General features: G+C 42.8%; 1 protein-coding gene across 2 annotated transcripts in view; it reads left to right on the top strand.

Annotated features, from left to right (window-relative positions):
• The window catches only part of cdh11 (cadherin 11, type 2, OB-cadherin (osteoblast)), a 75,143-nt gene that overhangs the window by 35,729 nt on the left and 19,053 nt on the right, over positions 1-20,361 (top strand). For both annotated transcript variants that reach the window (XM_086122264.1, XM_086122263.1), the window contains 4 exons: positions 14,446-14,745; positions 15,234-15,373; positions 16,401-16,695; positions 19,513-19,632. In XM_086122264.1, coding sequence (XP_085978390.1) covers positions 14,622-14,745; positions 15,234-15,373; positions 16,401-16,695; positions 19,513-19,632 — 679 coding nt within the window. In that variant the 5' untranslated portion in view covers positions 14,446-14,621. The remainder of the gene's footprint in view (positions 1-14,445; positions 14,746-15,233; positions 15,374-16,400; positions 16,696-19,512; positions 19,633-20,361) is intronic.

Below are 20,361 nucleotides of genomic sequence, written 5' to 3'. Positions count from 1 at the left end.
CGGCTAGCTTTTTAAAGGCGCGCCGACACACAATAGGGAGAATAAATTACACTTTGGTCCGCTCGGCTGCAAAAGTTGTTTGGTGCCTAAAAACCCAGAAAATCTATCTCAACATTGCTGGGGCTCCAAACACTTTAAAAATGTGACTTAACTTTCAAAAATAAAAAATAAAAAACAAAAATCTCATTTTGAGAGGTAAAGCTGCATTTGTGGAAGGTTTCATTGAGATGTTGATCTTTTTTATTCAAACTTTGACAGTCAAACCAAGCAATACTTATTTGAGAAAACGCACGTCATAAATACGCAACGGAATTAAAATGGAAAAATGGATTGGAAGTCAGAATTGCACAAAATTGGCCTAATTGTGCACAAACGGAGGAAAATAATAAATCCCCTTTAATCCGCTCAGTTTTAGTTTTATCACACTCAAATTCCAGAGATTAAAGGAGTCAGATAGTCTAATTCAGTTGATTAAGGTGTTTTTGGTCACATGATGCGGCTGACTGATTTTAATATGCATTCATTGTGCCGGCCAGAGCAGCTAAAGATTATTTTTGGATGTCTTGATCACGCAACATGTTCACGTGATTGACCATATGTTTTTTTCTTTTTTTTTCTTGTGCGTGTAGTTTGTAGTGTGTAAAGTATCCAGAGAGAGAGTAGGATGAAAGCTTGTAAGGTGAGGATAATAAGAGTATTACAAAGAGCGAATGGAGTGAAATTGCTTTTCCGGAACTCGGGAGGACGCGAGGTACAGCTAGTGATCCTGCGATACGAGATGAAATGTTCCTAGCACAAAAGTCACATGGCGCGCACACACGATCATGTTCTGACCCGGAATTGGCGCTTCTGTTGCTTCTTTAAAAGACATTCCGCAGGAAATAGTTTGGTCGTATGGGAATGAAGCAAAATGGTGGTATGATTTTATGGGATTGGATTAGATTGCCTTCCGGTGTACCCAATAAATTGAGTGTGGATTTTGAATAGGAAATCAAGGGTTTTTATAAATATATATATATATATATATATATATACACACCTATGCTATACAAATTACAGATTTTTTTTAAATATCCAAATTGAAATATTTGGTAAATTATTTGCACATACTGTATTGGCTTTTAAAGTGAGGGTGAAAAAATATTAACTACACAACCGAAATAAAACTAAAGTACACATGACGAAGTTGAATATACAGTATTTCTATCCATTCTCTTGACAGTCCCACACATTTACAGCATAGTTGTGCTCCTTTCGGCCATCAGGCAATGTCATCACACATTTTCACCCACTGCTGCGTTACTCCTATGCGTTCTTACTTTCCCCCCCCCCCCCCCACTTCTGTTGTTTTTCATCAAATCACACATCAATTCCCCGGAAGCAGCATAAGGACGCCTTTTGCGGGTGGAGGGAGTGGAAGGGGGAGAACGCGTATGGAGGCGGGGAATATTGAGATAGAAGAATACACGCACAGACAACAAATGTAAGCCCCTGAGGATTAAGTCACTGAGGGAAAGAATGGAGCCGGAGGGGGTGTGGGGGTGGGGGCAAGATGGGTGGGGATTTCCACGCAGCATTGTCGTTTCCTCTTTGAGATCTCACTCATGTTTCAAATTTAATATCTTTATTCTGCAGTTCGCCGAGGCGCACGATTGGCCGAGCCGGATGACAAACCCTCCATTCTCTCTCTCACTTCCCTCTTTCCGTCCCCACCTGCCTTCAACATGGGGCACTAATAAGACAGATTGATGCAATAGCTGCCACTTGGGGCCCCTGTATTGAAACAAATCAGACTGCAATTTGGACAGATTTAAATGAAATGTCTTTAATGTGGCTAAGAGCAAAGTTAACGCCCCCTTGTGGCGTGGAAGACCACTGAACTAGGACATGTTTGGAGTTTAATTTCCCTTTGCCATCTCTTCATGCGCCGAGTCAGCGGTTCTTCTGCTGTGTCATCACAGGCACTGGGACACAAACACGCAGAAGTAGAAATATTTGATTTTCCTCATGTCTAGCCTCTTTTTGGTCGTCATTTGGTTTCTCTCTGCGGCCGATTGTCCCCCAAAAGAATCCCAAGCATTTTATTTTTTTCTTTAGGCTCAAATCGTTTCCAGACGTTCTCCCTACGGGCAAAACACACACACACACACACACACACACACACACACACACAAACATGCGCACACACTGCCTCGGTTTTTACACACACACACACACATGCACACACACGGCCTCGGTTTTGCACTGAATCTTTATCTCACACACACACACACACGCGCGCAGAGAGATGTCCTAAAGGGACACAGGGAGCTAAACTTGATTTCTTCTCAACACACACGTGTGTGTGTGGTTTGTCTGAACTGTTTGGTCTGCTTGCTTCTCCAATGTGAATTAAAGGAAGCCGAGGGAGCAGCAGTAACCTCGTCCGCGACCTCCTCGTAACTACAAATATTTTTAACGAAAATGTGAAAGTCTTCAGCGTTTTGCTTTTTGATGTTGTTTTTTTGGAGGCAAGGACCAGACTTTGGTTCAGTGGCCCGGCACAGTAAATTCTTTTTTTCTTCCTTTTAAACCATAATATGAGTTGGAAACTAACCCCGTCTTCGAACCTTAATTCTAAACCCCGATTGGACACCTCAACCCTAATTTCACATCAATAATCAAGAAAAAATATGCAAGCGGGTGGAAAAAAAAATCTGCTGCATGTGAATATTAATATTCACTTTGCGGCATGTACTGAAATGTAGTGCAGCAGTCAATTATTGTGTCATTTCAACTATGAGGCAGTAATTGCCATTCCAGACACTACTGAGCTGTGACAGAAAAGGGGAACGAAAGAACAAAAGTCGGATGAATGGAGAAATATGCTGCGGAGGTGAAGGAATGAGGAGTATTAATTAAGATGCCAGTTAATTGAGGGTGCCCTCCGAGTTTCTATTTGAGTCAATAACGACCGCGGCTGTGACATTAGCGCCGACGAACGCCCTCTTTTTTTCCTCACTTTCTAAATTGAACATCGGAGATTAGCGCATGGTAATTAAAAGGGCTAAATGGTGGAGAAAGTCGTTAAAGTGCGCCGAAAGTGTCGGTCAACGGTCTAATCGGAGGCAGCTTTGTTTCGCCTCCGGCTTCGACGCATCTCATTTGGGCGGCCGTTGAAGACTTTTGGATTCCACAAAGAGGACAAATCGGGTGGAGAAAAAGTTCGGGAAACATATTAAAATTTTTGTCATCGGGTAATTGGAAGAGAACTTTCATTGTTTTAAATGATGTCAAAATAATTGAAAACATGAGGCCTCTCTCGCTCTCTCTACTCGTATAGTTGAGTCACGATCATGATGCGCCCTTTAAACAAAAACAAACAAACATGCTTTTCAAATGACTCCAATTAATTGTTCTCAGGCGGCGAAATAATGTACCACAAACTGCAAGTCACTGCAGCACAATAAGTGAGAAAAAACTAGCATCAAAACAGTTTCCCAAACAAAACAGAAAATGAAAATGAAAATATGTTTTGACAGAAGTAAGATGAAGTGAGATGAGTCATTTTTCACTGAGGATAAAGAATACTTGCTGGGAGCACTGCTATATTTACCTCTGTCTGTCGATGCTAGATTTGTTAGCCTGTCAATGGCGTTTTGAATTGTGGTTTAGCATTAAGCTAACATGCAAAGAAAGTTATCTAAGACAAAATGACCTTTATTTTTCAAGAAACAGTGCGCAATATCCTGAGTATATGATACCACAAAAATACAGTTTGAGTTTAACCCATCCGTGAAGATTGTATCTTGAAACACTTGTACCTCAAAACAAATAAAAAATAATTCCGTTTGTCACCCTGTATCATTTGAATGGCCTTTGTGCTGCTCGTTCCGGTGCCAACTGGGGGCAGTAGAAAACGGACAGACTCTTCGAGACACCTCGATTCCTCTCTCAGCTCGTCACGACAGCGCAAATATTTGCCATTCCACACAGAAGACAAAGAATCTATGATCATCAGCCCTCTTATTCTGAGCTCTTGAAACGCACATGATAAAACAAAGACATGGAGGGAGAAAATGAGAAGGTGCGACGGCATCGTCAACAGTCATGGATGACGTTGCAAACGAAGAGCATGAGTAAATGAAATCCAAAGGGAGAAAGATAAGCGATGGCAAGCATGAGAGTGGCTCAACGATGCGTGTGGAGTGTGCATCACAACTGGCCAATCGAAGTGGACTGTTGTGTTACCACATGACATTTGCATGAATCACGCAAATGTAGTAATACAGTAGTGACGTGTGAGCATGCGTGCGGTAGAGGCTTGTGGGTGCTAATCAGCACTCCAGTTACACTAATGGCTCAATACTAATCAGCTACACACACACACACACATATATATATAGATATATATACATATATATACACACACATATATATATATATACATATACGTACAGTACACAAGCTTACTGTCAAATACAATCGGACGGTTATAGACACACACACATGCTAGAAGTAACATCAACTGTACACACACACACACACACACGCCATTACAATCACACGTACACAAGCCTACAGTCTGTAACTCACACACTCTGCTTTGAGTCACAAGCAGACACTCTCAGACAGACACACAAATACGCACACAAAAACACACACACACACACACACACACACACACACAAAATATCTTTGTGGATCAGTGCCGCCACTGTGTCATTAATACTAATTTGCATGAATGCTGAGAAAGCTTAGAAGCCTTTTCTAATCGCAGCCCACCCAGCCACCCACCCACACTCTCACACACACACACACACACACACACACACACACACACACACACACACACACACACACACACACACACTATTGGTCGCCCAATTGAAAAGCAATTAAGCATCAGGTTGTGCACTAAAACGAACACCAAATTTTAAGTTTTTACCAGACTTCCACGCAAATGAGTCACCCTGGACAAACTCCAAAAACTCTCGTTCGTTCGTTCGTGTGTGTGTATGTGTGTGTGTGTGTGTGTGCGTGCGTGCGTAAAGAAAAGGCAAAACACGCAGAGATTACAAGAACGGGGAAAATGATCAGAATACGCTATACAAAATGAAACAACCATGAAAGACCTTGCGGAGAAAAAGAACAGAAAATGTGAATGGTGGAATGAGATAAATTGACAATACAGTATACAAAAATTTGACTATGGCAACAATTGGGGAATTAGAAAAAAATAGAACATGACTAAATGAGACCGTGGGACATGACCAAATGAGAAATAAAATGATTTAGATGATGGGAACATGACAATATGATAAGACGAGAAGTATAAGATGAAGTGAAGATGAGTATAACAGAATGTGGGGAAAGTATACTACAAAAAAAGGAGAGGATGGGCACAGCTTTTTGCATTGCCCGCCTCATAGACCAGCTCAGGAGATTTGTTTTGGAGAGTAATCCCCCCCCCGCAAAGGTAACAGAAAATCTCATTATAAACCTCACATGACCTTTTTTGTTTTTGTTTGTATTTTATCCCTGGGATAAACACAGTAGGAAACAGAGCTCACATCTGGAGTTGGAGTTCTAGTTTGCACATGGATCAGGAAATGGCGACGAGAAAGATTTGCATTTCTGTGGTCTTTTGAAGAAAACATGGCGAGAGATTTGGTGCACCGCACCTCTGTGGTAAAAATCTTAACGAGGGGGTAATGCTTGTTATTCACCTAATTTGAATGCATTGCTATGAAAGCAGATGGTCACCTGCGGGCCACAGGCTTGGAATCCCTTCACTAGACCCCAGGATTTAATTATGCCACCCAGGAGCCAACTATAATACAAAGAATATTACAGTGGCCCCTTGAAATAAAAGTGACTTGAATTAAACGTTTTTTTTAAGATAAAAGCCATCATTATGCCGGGGTTTTTTTTTTGGCCTTGACTTTGAGACATGCACGTTGTATGGTGTCAGCGAAGTCAATTCAACTTTCTTCACTACAAGCTGCACTTTGGCAGAGTGAACGATATTACTTCAAAAAAGAGAGGCTTCAGGTTGTTTCTTCCTCACTCCCTATAAATTAAAAACTAAACATAAAACAAACACAATTACACATTGTGTGCATAAACCAAGCACTGGCCTTGCTTCAGACATATTTGTTTAGCTTAATGCTAACAAATAAAGCATAACTGCTTAGACTGGCTAAGAAGACTATCATATTCCTCAAACTAATTAAACAATGGATATTTGAACACAAATGGTGCTTCAATACATGTAGACAGACAATACAACAATAAATTCAGAGTCATATAGTCTTGATCCTCTTCTAAGAATGACTATTACCGCTACTTATAGAGCTGAAGGTCATCTCTATGTGTCGTGAATCAATGTCTGTACTTTTATAAAGTACAATAAAATCCAGTGCTGTTTTTGTTATTGGAAAAAAAACATGAACATTTGTGTTATTTATTTTGTATTAAATCCAATTTTTAAGAGACAAAAGCTCATTCTAAACCAAATTTAAATGTGTGTTTATTAAACCAGGTTGCCCGTGACACGCACATTTGGGGCACACCACACTTTTGGCAATCCCTGCACTTGACCCTGAAACGTAATCGCGCCACTTAAACAGTGGCTTGTGAATTTCCAGCTTTGTTCGGACACATGTGGCATCAGTTAGCGAGGTCGCAACCCCGCCGCTAGACCCTCTTGAACCCCCCCGCGCCCACTCAAAATTCCCCAAGCAGCATGCGGTCTAATGTTAGCCAATGAATCACAAATGTCTCGGCCAACTCGTGACTCCTTCCACCCGAGGGACACATGCATACGCATATATAAATATACACAGACACACACACTATCTATTGTTCTAATGCGACTCTTGAGTCATGTGTTCAGACACAGGAAGTAGGCGGGTTAAAAAAAAAAAAGGCTTACTCACCCGAGGGAGTCGTTATCTCATTTGCTGCACAGCTAGCTCTCTTGCACCTCTGGCCAAGTCTGAGGAGGAAATAAATATATCAAAATGGTAAATTAAACCCCCACTCCTACACGAAATTTCAGAAGTGTCTCAAAGTTTTGTTTTTATGGCAAGTCATCAAATTTTGCCGTCATGCTCGGAACCACATGCTATGGAAACTGATATTATTCGCAATTTAGAGTTTTCCACCCATCCAGGAGAAATGCTCCAAATTTGGTATGAGGTGGACAAGTTCACCAGCGAAGGACTTTTAGAATGTGACCCCAAAATGGCAGCTACAAACCAAAATGGCAGGTTTCCCATGCTTTTTCGGATATGGCTTCTCGAGACTTTTTTTCTGTGGGTTTGCTTATGACAGAGAAGCCTCATAAATTTCCTAAATTTTTGACAGGTCAAAATTGGCTTCCGGAGCGCCTTGGAAATGGACAAAGTGGCAGACTTTCTTCGTCTTTTATTTTGTGTCTTCTCATGATAAACATGTCTACTAAATTTTGAAATTGTTTTGATAGGACAAGATTGTCTTTTAAATGGATATAATGGCAAACTTCCTTAGTCTTTTCCAAAATGGCTTCTTGAGACTTTCTTCTCATGATTTCTACCAAATGTGATGTTCAAACGGGTGGATTTTAGCCAAATGATCAAATTTCGCCGCCATGCTCTTCCCATGTCTTGCAATTTAGTGTCATGCATCCATCAAGTTTGAGTGGGTCAAATTTGATAGAATGGGTGGAAAATAATATCTAAGACAAGTGTGACCACTAGAACTGAACACATTTATCTAAAACTGGACCAAAAACGGCTGACTTTCTGTATCTTTTCAGATATGACTTCTTTTGTGGGTCGATTCATGATAGACTCTCCGACCGAATTTCGTGTTGCTAGATGAAACTAGATTCTGGGGATGAATTTTCCACTATGAATTTTTGTCAAGTCATCAAACTTTGCTCCCAAGCTGTGTCCACAATGGCAAAAATTCAAATATTTCCTAATTTTGTGTTGCTCATCGGTCTAGTGTGGTTGAAATTTGGTTGTAATCATCGAAAAAACGTAAATATATCTTCATAAAAATGACATTAAAGAAGTATACAAATAATCTGACTAAAATGTCCACTTCATATGAAGCAAAATGGTTTCCTGCTTGGATTCTTGAGACTTTTTTTTTTCCAGGTCTACCCGTAATAGCCATGTGCCAAATTTCACATTGCAAGGTGCCAACAGCTTGTTCCAAAATCTGTGACAAGATGCTCCTGTCATGTTTTCCTCCTCAGAGAAGACAAATTAAATCAATAGCGGCGATATCAAGTTTCATATTTGGGGAGTTGTCACTCATGTCGTCACCGGTCCCCGCTTCATAAAATATCCTGTTCCTCTGTCAGAGTGGCACATTGTTTCAGAATAACAGATGAGGTTGGTCAAGCGAAATGAGACACTGCTGCAGTGTTTTTCCATAAACTGGACTTGTTGAATTAGGCTGACACTTAATAAACTCTGACACGCTGGTGACACTTTGACAGCCTGTTGCGATTCTGTGCCGTCATTAAAATAAGTTGGGATGTCTTGGGATTCTATGCATAACAAAACCTCAGCCACTATTGCAGCTTCTATTCTATGCGCCTGATAATGTGGTGCGCCCTATATATGAAAACTTTTTTAAAATCGGCCATTCATTGAAGGTGCGCCTTTTCCGCCGAAGCGCCTTATCGTGCGGAAAATATATAATTTCATGGAGAGTTTTGTTTAGTTAGTCAGTTATTTTGGTGGGAAATAAAGTTTGTTTTGAAAATTAAAATGAAACTTTATTCTAGTCATTTTTTTTAAACCCCAGCCCCCCCAAAAAAAAATTTTTAATTCCTAAAAGGTTCATTTTCTACTCCTTTACTCTTTCAGTGTTTGCATTTTTTCTTGTAGGATTCCAACTTTAATATCAGTGATATCATCCTTTTGGGGGGTTTTTTCAGCATAGCATGAATACTTTAAGACTTCAAACATTTTCAGTGGCTCGCATGTAAACATATGTATAAAAATCTATCAGTTAAACTTGCATATTATTTAGTAAGTGAATCCAAATGGATTGGCCTTCCTAGTCGGTGCACACAAAAGCTTGAAAATTGGTATTAAATTTAGTTTGTTAAGTTTTTGCCACTTTTCATCTTGCTTTCAAGGTTATTCCGCCCAAAAACACACTTTTCCAACAAGTCCCATCAATCAAGTGTCAGGTATAATTAATAATAATAATAATAATAATAATGCATTTTATTTAAAAGCGCCTTTCATGCCACCCAAGGACACTGTACAGACAATAAGAAAATACAATGTAAAAATTAGTAAACGAGATATTATATAAAAACAGGACATAAAATCATAAAATCATAAAAACATAGGAAATGGAAGAGCTATGTGTTGTAGGCAATCCTGAACAGGTGTGTTTTTAGACGGGACTTGAAAGTGGAAAGAGGTGTGCAGTTTTGGAGGTCCGGAGGTAGGTTGTTCCAGAGCTTTGGAGCAGCGTGACTGAAGGCTCTGGCTCCCATGGTGCTCAGTCGGGCAGGGGGCACTGACAGGCGGAGGGAGGACGAGGATCTGAGGGAGCGAGAGGGGATATGCACCTGGAGAAGGTCGGATAGGTAAGGAGGGGCCAGGTTGTGGATGGCCATATATGTATATAGAAGCAGTTTGTAATTTATGCGATGTTGAACAGGGAGCCAGTGAAGCTGTTGGAGAACGGGGGTGATGTGCTGCTGGGAAGATGTTTTTGTGATGATGCGAGCAGAGGCGTTTTGGACCAGCTGGATTTTATGAAGGGACTTTTGAGGTAGGCCGAAGAGGAGAGCGTTGCAGTAATCAAGGCGGGATGTGACAAGACTGTGGACAAGAATAGCAGTGGTGCGGGGGGTGAGGGAAGGGCGAAGTCTGGTAATATTGCGGAGGTGGAAATAAGCAGTGCGGGTGATGGTGTTGATATGCGAGTGGAAGGTGAGCATGCTATCCAGGATGACACCCAGACTCTTAACCTGGGGGGAGGGGGACACTAGGGAGCTGTCAATGTTGAAGGAAAAACTGTTTACTTTGGATAAAGTGGATTTGGTGCCAAGAAGGAGGACTTCCGTTTTATTAGTATTTAATTTAAGAAAGTTTGTTGTGAACCATGTTTTGAGTTCGGAGAGGCAAGAGGTGAGGGAGGGGGGTGGGAGTATGGAGTTTGGCTTGCAGGAGAGGTAGAGCTGGGTGTCATCAGCAAAGCAGTGAAAGTGGATATTAAATTTGCGGAGGATATGGCCAAGAGGCAGGAGGTAGATGATGAAGAGAAGGGGACCTAGGACAGATCCCTGTGGTACACCTGTGGTGACTGGGGAGGGCTTTGAGGTGAAGGATTTGAGCTGGACAAACTGAGTGCGGCCAGTGAGGTAGGAGTGGAACCAACTGAGGGGAGTGTGGGAGAGACCAATGGAGGAGAGTCTATTGAGGAGGATAGGGTGAGAGATTGTGTCAAAGGCAGCGCTCAAGTCTAAGAGGATGAGGATGGATACTAAACCGGAATCAGATGCTATGAGGAGATCATTCACAATACGGATTAGGGCAGTCTCTGTGCTGTGGCGGGGGCGGAAACCGGACTGAAAGGGTTCATAGAGAGAGTGAAGGGACAGGTGGGAGTGGAGTTGAGCAGCAACAGTTTTTTCAAGGATTTTCGAGATAAATGGAAGGTTGGAGATGGGGCGGAGGTTATCAAAGTTGTTGGGGTCAGAGCCATGTTTTTTCAGTGTGGGGATGATAGCAGCAGTTTTGAGGAGTGATGGGACAATACCAGAAGAGAGTGAGGAGTGGATAATAGCAGATATGAGAGGAAGCACAGAAGGAAGGCAGGATTTAACAAGGGATGAAGGGAGGGGATCAAGCTGGCAAGTGGTGGGCTTGGATTTGAGTATGAGGTTGGATAATTCAGCAGTCGTTGGTGGAACAAAACTGGAGAAGAGATGACAAGGAGAAGAAGGTTCAGATGGGGGGGGAGCAGGCAGGTTTTGATGGAGTTGGTGATGGATCTTAAGGATTTTGTGATTGAAGTGTTCCATTATGGAGTTGCAGGTTGCTGTGGAGTACAGGTGGAGGGGGAGAGAGTTTGGTGGCCGGAGGATTTTGTTCATGACGGAGAAGAGAGTTCTTGAATTTCCTTCGTTGGAGAGGATGAGGCCGGAGTAGTAGCTGGATTTGGTTTGTGCAATTTGGTCCTTGTATTTAGTGATATGGGTAGTGTACATGTCCTTATGGATGGTGAGACCGGTTTTCTTATAGAGTCGCTCAAGTTGGCGGTTTTTTGATTTCAATGCTCTAAGAGCGGGTGTAAACCAGGGGGCAGATGTAGAGAATGAAGCAGTCCTGGTCTTCAGGGGGGCGAGAGAATTTAGAATATTTGTGAGGCAGGCATTGTAGTGAGCGGTGAGGTCATCCGGGTTTGAAAGGGCGTCTGGGGGCGGGGAACGGTCGATAATGGAGCAGAAGGTGTCAATGTTGATATTTTTGGTATTACGAAAAGAAATGAGGCGGGAGGTTTTGATTGTAGAGAGACGGAGTACGATGTTAAAAGTGAGGAGGAAATGATCGGTTTCAGGAAAAACATCAGCAGTGGGCTTGGAGGGGGAGAAGCCAGAGCAGCAAACCAAGTCCAATGTGTGGCCTTTGATGTGGGTGGGGAAGTCAGTAAGACAGTGTATCGCGAGGCTCTCCAGGTAGGATGTGAAGTCTCTTGTGAGTGGCAGGTCAGGGTTGTCCATGTGAATATTAAAATCTCCCAGCAAAATTAAATTTGGCGAGAGAGTGGATAAGTGTGTGATTAAACTGGAAAATTCATTGATGAAATCGCTATGTGGCTTCGGGGGGCGATAAACTGTGGCAATGATGGTTGGCGTGGGTCCAGGGAGTTTAAACACCATGCATTCAAAAGAGCTTGATGCAGGAACGGAGACTGGTAAGACTTTCCACTTCTCGCGGTGGATTACCGCGAGGCCTCCTCCACGGCCGTTGCCACGGGGACGGCAGATGTAAACAAAGCCGGGAGGAGTGGAGTCATTCAGAGAAGCGAAGTCGTTTGTTTGTTGCCAGGTTTCTGTTAAAACGAGGAAGTCAAGTTTGCGTTCGGCGAGGACGTCTTGAATGAGGTGACCCTTGTTTGTAAGTGAGCGGATGTTCAGCAGTCCAAAGTTGACAGCGGAGGTGTCATGTTTGATGGCGGCAGTGCTGTTAGCCGACCTAGCCAGGCGGGCTACTGCATAGTAGTTGGTGTTGCGGCCGCGGTTTCTGGGAGGACGTCGAGAAGTGGACCAGGTCGAGTTGATTGAGCCAGGATTTTTGTAGTCAACATGTCTACGCGACCCGCGGTGAATGTAGCGACGTCGAGGCAGGCGAGCGATGTCAGGATGATGGTGCAGTTCCGGCGGTGGAGGCTCCGGTGCAATCCTCCGGATCCGGAGAAGATCCGCGACAGAATAGTGGAGTAGTCCTGTCACTGGATGATGGCAGAACGTCAGAAGTATCAGAAATAACCCAAAGGCGGCGAAGTTGTGCCGCCCCATGACGAGGGAGAAAGGCCGGTGCGGTGACAGCCGGTAAGTTTAAGCTACCGGCGTTAGCCCGTGGACTAAGTTACGATTTGGGGTTTGATTGATCGGGTGAAGCTATGATTTGTTACATCAATCACAGTCCAAACAGTCCAAAAACAGAAGGGCAAAAGAAAAATCAGAAGAAATATCTGAAAAGTTTTGGAAAAGTTTGGAGTGAGAAGCGGCGACATACACGCCAGCGTCCTCTCACCCCGGAAGTGTGGGTGTTAGCCACTGGATGAGCCCGGGTGCGATTAATTGTCAGTGCTTCCTGCTTGGCTGGTCATGTGACCAAGCGGGGGCCAGTGAAATGACCCAAAAAATTCCAATGGAGAGAAAGTTTCTCAGGGAGAGTTATTGAACATCAAGGGCACATATGGACGCCAAAGTTGCCTTAAAACTATTCAAAATGGATTTACAGAAGTATAACTAATTTGTACAACCTTGAAGTGAACATTTTGCTGGATTTTATCACAGTCTGCATTGACAGCATGACTGTCAGGCAGTCAGCTACACCCGCTCCTGATTTAAGGCTTTGATGACGAAACAGCGTGTCATCCATGAAAGACACGATAACACTATCCCGAGAATCGCTACTTCCTTCCGCCACCATGTTAGAGCCATATCACATTTTCCTTGGGTTACAGCACATTACATGACTTGTCTTTGGCCCAAAACAAATTCCTCCATTTTCAAAGTGTCACTCTCTCTAATGAGAAGTCATCTGCTCTGTACCCTCACTTTGAAGTGGAATCTGTCAGCATTGATGTCAAAGTCATCAAGCAATTTTCAATTGTCCTTGTGCTTGGGTGTGGCCCGTTTGTGTCTTACACAGCCCTCACCTCTTGTCAGAACTTCTGCTTTTTAAATTACCTGACAAAATCACTGGAGTACACGGCGTGGCCAGCGATGCAATCCATCATCAAGTTTCATCTTTAACTTCATCTTATTCCATTTCCGTGGCTTCGAATGTGGTTTAAAAACTGAACACAAGTTTCATGATGGCTGCTCCTGTTGGCTCCATAATCACTTCCTTGTTGTCACCTGACCAGCAGCCAATCATACATCTGACTCTAATTGGTGTAGCGCTCTCTATTGTCTCCAGATAGAATTACAGGTTATTCAAGAGAATGGCTCCTCACACTTTTGAAAAATGGCGACCATGGCTAAAAGGTGCATGCCAAAGCGACAGCTAGTGCTGTAGCACTTAACTGCGAAGCAATGTTAGTTGTAGTTGCATTTTAATTTGAACATAACATATTGCAAGTAAAAAATTGGATTTACCTTTGCCCTACCCCCCAAAAAAATCTGAATCTCAATGAGTATAAAGGGAATTTTTCATATTACTTTTTCTTGTTAAATTTCTACTAATGGCATAGTATGCAAGGACATTTTTTCTCAAATTTCAACAGTTTGTAAAACCAAAATGAGAAATCTTTACCTTGAACCATGAATGCCCCCCCCCCCAAAAAAAACAATTCTCCATTTTTTTTTTCTTTTCAGTTTGGCTTTTCACTCCTCCCTACATAAGATGCTACTTTCTTTTTGACTATTATTTAAAATTAAAAGAACTGTCACTGGGGTTTGGAGGGGGGGCTGCTGGCTTTTCTCTTTGTAGCACTGACATTCACGTTCTTCATCCCGTCATTTTGTTTCTTGCACGGCGATTGATGGTCTTTTTAAATAAGAGAACATGTCAACAGAGAGCGACATCGTGTTTCCCACGAGAGTGGACTCATCTCTGTCCAACTACTAAAAACTAAGCGGCTAAATTTACAGATGGCCTTGACTGGATAATTAAAGGCGAGTTGCGTAACAAGACTGCTGAACGTCAGGCGGAAAGCTTCCTTTTTTCTGAGCATCATCAATAATATCAACATTTTGTTTGCTTCCAGGCTTGGAGGATATTGGAGGAGAAGTCAAAGAAGATTGGCGATACGTGAAATCACACTCAGAGCATTCCCCTTGCCAAACAGGAAGTCACCTCATTGGGGGCTGAGCTCCACTGAGAGGAACCAAAGAGAGAAAGAGAGAGAAAGAGAGAGAGAGCGAGAGGAGGTCGGATTTGACGATGATGATGCTGCTGAGGGTGTTGCTGGTTTTAGCGGGACTCTGCGCCCTTTGTAGTCTGGCAACGGCGAGCCGGAGAGGACACGACTCCCTGGGTCACCGCTCCCACAGACACAGACATGCAGGTGGGAATTGTCAGATTAGGCCTCCTCACCCTTTCATGCACCTTGTAACCTGATAACATGACCAACTGTCCACCGTAGTATCCGCTGTACCTCAAAGGGTTCATAATTCGATCGGTGACTTGAGCTCGGCCGTTGTGTCGCTGTCAACTTTCGAGATGCCAAGAAAACATTGGATGAAGCTTAAATAGCTAAATGTCGCAATTAAAATGATACGTTTGCGGCTTCAATAGGGGTACTTTCCCTTTGTTTTGTCATTAAAACACGAGAGGCGACATTAGGTTATGAAGAGCACCGCCCACACATACTTTCTCACTCTGATTTCCAAGTGGGATTTCCACTGGCGTGCTTTCCCGCATCCCACACACACACACACACCTTGGCGCTAATCCCAATTGGGAAGAAAAAAAAAAAGACACTCAGAAAATAAAACCTTGTATGTTGTTGTGATTACATGGGAGACTCAATGCAATGTTCGTGCTCGTACGCAGGTCACACGTCAATGCACAGACACCGGCCCCGGGTGGGCAAGGAGGGTCAAGTGCTGCACAGGTCCAAAAGAGGTTGGGTCTGGAATCAGTTCTTTGTCATTGAGGAGTACACCGGACCAGATCCAGTTCTGGTAGGAAGGGTGAGTTGAGCCGCCGACAACAAGGTGTGACGGGCGGGGGATGCAAAATCCATTCTCATCATTGATTTCAATTTTTATGGCTGAGGTAAAAACCGGGGATTTATGTTGTGGTGATTTACAAGGCAATCATTTCTTCTTCTGGGTATTTGATTTTCCTCGGATGTTTGAATTTTGCCATATACAGGTAGAGGGATTTTAGTACTTGGATCCGTGTCGAGTATTGCATTTATTCATTTTTAATCCACAACGGAGGTACAGTCAGAATCTTCTCTTTTGTAAATTGGATGGTACCAGTTGCACGAAAGAGAAGAAAAATATTGTGGTTGGAAAAAAAACTAAAACTTTGGTGTAAGGTGGTCTAAGTGCAAACATCTGGCTGAAACACGTGCAACAAAAATAATCGTCATTTTAATTGTTATTGTTCTTATAATGATTCTTAAAATAACGTATTTCATTCTATATTTACATTCTTTCAAATGACTTCCTTACTTCATTTGATTGTTTTGTTATTCCCTTGAGGGGTTAAGCTGGCCTTAACCGAGAGCCTCTTTTCCTCGTCAAGATGGGGGAGTTGTGAGTGATTGGTGGCACCGCGTCTCAACAACAGCAACAACAACAACAACAACAGAATCAATCAAAACGGCAACGAGTGAGATGACATGTGGCGAGCGTCATATTTCACACTTGGGCGCTTGGAAAAGACGAACAAGAGTTTAATTGAATCGAGGATATTTATCACTTGTTGGATGACAGCCATTTAAATCTCTCGCTTATTAGCAATACAGAAAGAAAAAAAAACGGTTGTCCATCATCCAGAAAAGGGCTTGGCTCCAATAAAACTATTTAAATGTGTATTTTAAAAAAAATACATATTTCTCTATGTTTATTTCAGCCATAAAATAATCGCTGCTCCTTTTTCAACATTCTCATTCTTGATATTGAATGTAGTTATTTAAAATTCATTCAGTATGTCATCTCCTAACTTGAAGCGTGACATTTTTTTTGGTCGCTTTCCGCCTCCACGCAGCTCCACTCCGACGTGGACTCGGGCAACGGCAACATCAAGTACATCCTGTCGGGCGAGGGCGCGGGAACCATCTTCGTCATCGACGACAAGACGGGCAACATCCACGCCACCAAGACGCTGGACCGCGAGGAGCAGGCTCAGTACACGCTGACGGCGCAGGCGGTTGCCCGAGACACCAACAAACCTCTGGAGCCGCCCTCCGAGTTCATCGTCAAGGTTCAGGACATCAACGACAATCCGCCGGAGTTCCTGCACGGGCCCTACTACGCCAGGGTGCCCGAGATGTCCAACGTTGGTGAGTAACAGGCCGACACAGCCGGATGTGGCCGGAATTGTTCACCATTGTGCTTGCGGGAGGGCTGCTGTATTTTTAATCGCTGGACTTTTCAATAAACAATATGGCATCTGATTTCAGCGCAAAACGAAACTTGAGCTAGCTGCTTACCACGATGCTCCTTATCGCTCGTTTTTTGTTGTACTTTTTTCTCTTAACGTGACTCACTCTCGTCAGTCGACTTTCGACTCCTGCTGAAGGGTGTCAATTCGGCGGTTGGCTGATTGACTGTAAATATCGTCAAATATCGAGTTCATCTAATCGTGGCAGCCCAACTCGTGATCGGAATAAATTGTGGTACCGACTGTCAAGGATTGTAGTTGGCTGAGCCTGCGAAGGATCGTATATTTGCAGTTGTAACTGTCTTGTGATCGTAACGGTTAACTATATGAAGGCAGTAGTCTACCATTAATCGATCATCAAATTAATCGATGGACATTTTAAAAATCGAGTACCCGGCAATCGCTTAGAACCAATGTGGAACTTACGATTGTCCAAATCCGCTGAACCATTGTTTGACTTGTAATTGCCCAAATCCTCGAACTTCAACTTCTCAACGGAAAAAATTCTCAGATTTCTGGAGTCCTCCATGAAAGCACACCGATTATTTTTGTTTTTAATCAAAGTAAGACATTCGTAAAATCTGCAGTGACCGAATCAGTTTAAGAATTCTTGGTGAATACACCATTAATGGTGGTGTTGCTTAATTGTTGCTGTTTTTTTTTTAATAAAAAAAAACCAATCCAAAATACATAGTCAGATAATTGGTTCATACAGAGTAATCGGGGGAAAAAAAGATGCACTTTCAGAGAATTTTTTTTCTCCCCGATATTCGATTGTGACAGTCCTATTGTCTGTCCACTGTTATGAATGTAAAAGACCTTGTGTATTCCATTCATTTTGGGTACTTTTATTGACGTTTTACTGCACTGTGATTTTATCAATAGAAGGTACTACAGTATTTCGTCATGGGAAACATGACAATTAAACCATGCAGCCTGAAACCTGATAACATGATACGCTGTCCACTGTGGTAACCGCTGTCCCTGAAAGGGTTAAGTCTGTAGTTTTTTTTTTTTTGTCTTTATCCCGACCTTTCAAATGAAAAGCAAAGACTTCCTCAGTCAAGTCAAATGAGTCCAAAAGTCATTGTCCGAAAGTTAGCAAGTGACTGGCGCGTGTTAATGAAGTCCTTGCCGCAGCTAATCATGGTCATTCTTCAGAATGATCGATTGTCACGGAAAGCTGAGCACAGGAAACGTCGACTACACAACCGCACCATTAGCCCGTACATTAAAAGGAATCTAACTCCCGACAAGCTCCTGCGGCTCTCCTGACTAAGAGCTTCCGATATTGATAGACTCCCCGGCCCTGATTGGTTGTGGTCGCGGAGACTCTTAACGCCGTTGAAATTGTGGGCGGCCATTCCAAAGAAAGACGCTCGGAGAGGACATTTGAGCGATTGCATTCCAAGATCGTCCGACCATGTGAAACTTGAACGCTCGAGATCAGGCATGAGCAGGAAGTGAGGGCATTTTAAAGACAAGGTTGCTGTTTAACCCTTTCATGCATCCTGTAACCTGAAAACATGATACGCTGTCCACTGCAGTCGCCGCTGTCCCCAAAATGGTTAAAAGTAGGGTTTCAAGCCTGTTAGGTTTGCATTTGGGTTTAAAGCAACTCCTCGGGTTTAAAGCAACTCTTTCATGCCAGGTTTTCAAATTAAGGTTTCAGTTGGGGGTTTATACGAGAGTGAGGATTTTAAACTTGGGTTCAAAACCAGATTTTGAATCTCAGGTGAAGGGTTCAAGGTAGTGTTTCAAGTCTGAGTAAGGGTTTCACACAACGGTAACGGATTTAAAGTCACACTTCAAGTATGGGTTTCAAAACAAGGTTTGGGTTTTAAATTAGGGTTTCAAAAATAGGGTTTCAAGCCAAGGTTAGAGTTTGTAATTGGGATTTGAAAATACTGTATAGATTTAAATATGGATTAGGGTTTTAAATGAGGATTTGAAAGTAGATTTTTTTTTTGGCCAGGGTTAGGTTTCTAAATTCGGGTGTGGAGTCAGGATTATGGCGTTAATTCAGGGTGTTAGTGTTGGGAATCAAGGTAGTGTTTGGGCTTTCAATTCCTGTTTCAAAGTAAGGTTTTAAGACGGGGTTTCCTTTCAAACCAAGCTTCCAGCTTTACATTAGCGTTTCAAAAGTGAAGTTTTCAAAAAGGGGTGAGGTGTGAGAATTTCAAAGTAAAGTTTTAAACAGAGGTAGTTTTAAATTAGCGGTTCAATTCACGGTTTACTTTCAAACTAAGATTAAGGTTTTAAATATCAGGCTTACAGCCGTGGTTATGGTTTCAAATTACGGCTTCAAATCAGGGTTTGGGCTTTAATTCAGGGGTTCAGAGTCGGATTTCAAGCCAGTTGAATAGTTTCAAGTCATGGAAAGGCTTTCAAACTAAATTTAGGGCTTCACGCGAGGGCTTCAAGTCTGGGTTAAGGTTTCAAATTAGGATTTCAAAGTAAGGTTTCAAGTCCCCGTTGTCATGTCCTCTCTGCTTGGAATCCAAATGCTTTGATTTCTTGGTGACGACTGAACACCGCAGACGGGCCGCGTAGCAGTGATGCGCTAACGGCAGCATGCGGACTGACAAATGCAGCCGAGCGGTCTCCTTGCTGCGCGTCGATGGACGTGCTCGCCATGCAAACATGCCCAAGCGCTGCTTTTTTTATTTATTTATTTTTGGAGCTGAATGAAGTGCACCGTGTTTGTGTTTGGCAGGCACGTCGGTGATGCAGGTAACGGCTACCGATGCAGATGATCCCACGTATGGAAACAGCGCCCGATTGGTGTACAGCATCCTGCAGGGACAGCCGTACTTCTCCGTGGAGCCTCAGACAGGTGACCAACAAGCACGACATACTGTACATACACACTCACAGGCAGACACGCAACCGACCGCAATATTCGGTACACGATCTGCCCATTTGTCTCCTGTACCTACTTCACTTCCCACTGGGGCCGATTTTGATGAATCCCCTTCTAAAAGTAGGAGCCTTGGAATTCAGCCAAATTGGTTGCTGCAAACAAAAGCGACAGACTTTTTGTTCTTTTTTTGGTCATCGGTCCTTTGAGATTTTTATTTATTTTTTGGTGAGCCCTGTAATGATAGGCTTGTCCACCCAATTTCCCACCCCACCACCACCTCCCAACCCCAAGCCTCCACCAATGTAACAAATGTACAAGCCCTGGCATTCAGTCAAAATGGTTGCCTCAAACTAAAATGGCATACTTTTTGTTCACTTTTTGGCATTGGTCCTTGACCATTTTTGGTGCTTCCTGTTATAATCGACATGTCCACCAATTGCATGTCTGGTGTCAGAGGCGTTTTTCTAACTTTCAATGACCACTTCTAAGTTTTCATTGTCGGGAATCCTCCAAATGATTTAATAAAAAAAAGAAAAACTTGGGTGCCATGCTCAAACCACATGAGATCGTGTAAACCTTGACAATTAGTGTCACCATCTCTCGGGATAGGCTTTCAATTGGAAACCACTTGGTCGAATTCCCTTAGAGGAATTTCATCAATGTCCAAACCCCAGAATGCTCAATTTCCAGTTCAGTTCTGAG

Source organism: Hippocampus guttulatus, chromosome 10 (assembly GCF_054856545.1).
Source record: "Hippocampus guttulatus isolate MCC_2025c chromosome 10, RoL_Hgut_1.0, whole genome shotgun sequence".
Taxonomy (NCBI): Eukaryota; Metazoa; Chordata; class Actinopteri; order Syngnathiformes; family Syngnathidae; genus Hippocampus; species Hippocampus guttulatus.
The sequence above is the reverse complement of the archived record's forward strand: the minus strand, read 5'-3'. Positions and strand labels throughout refer to the sequence as shown.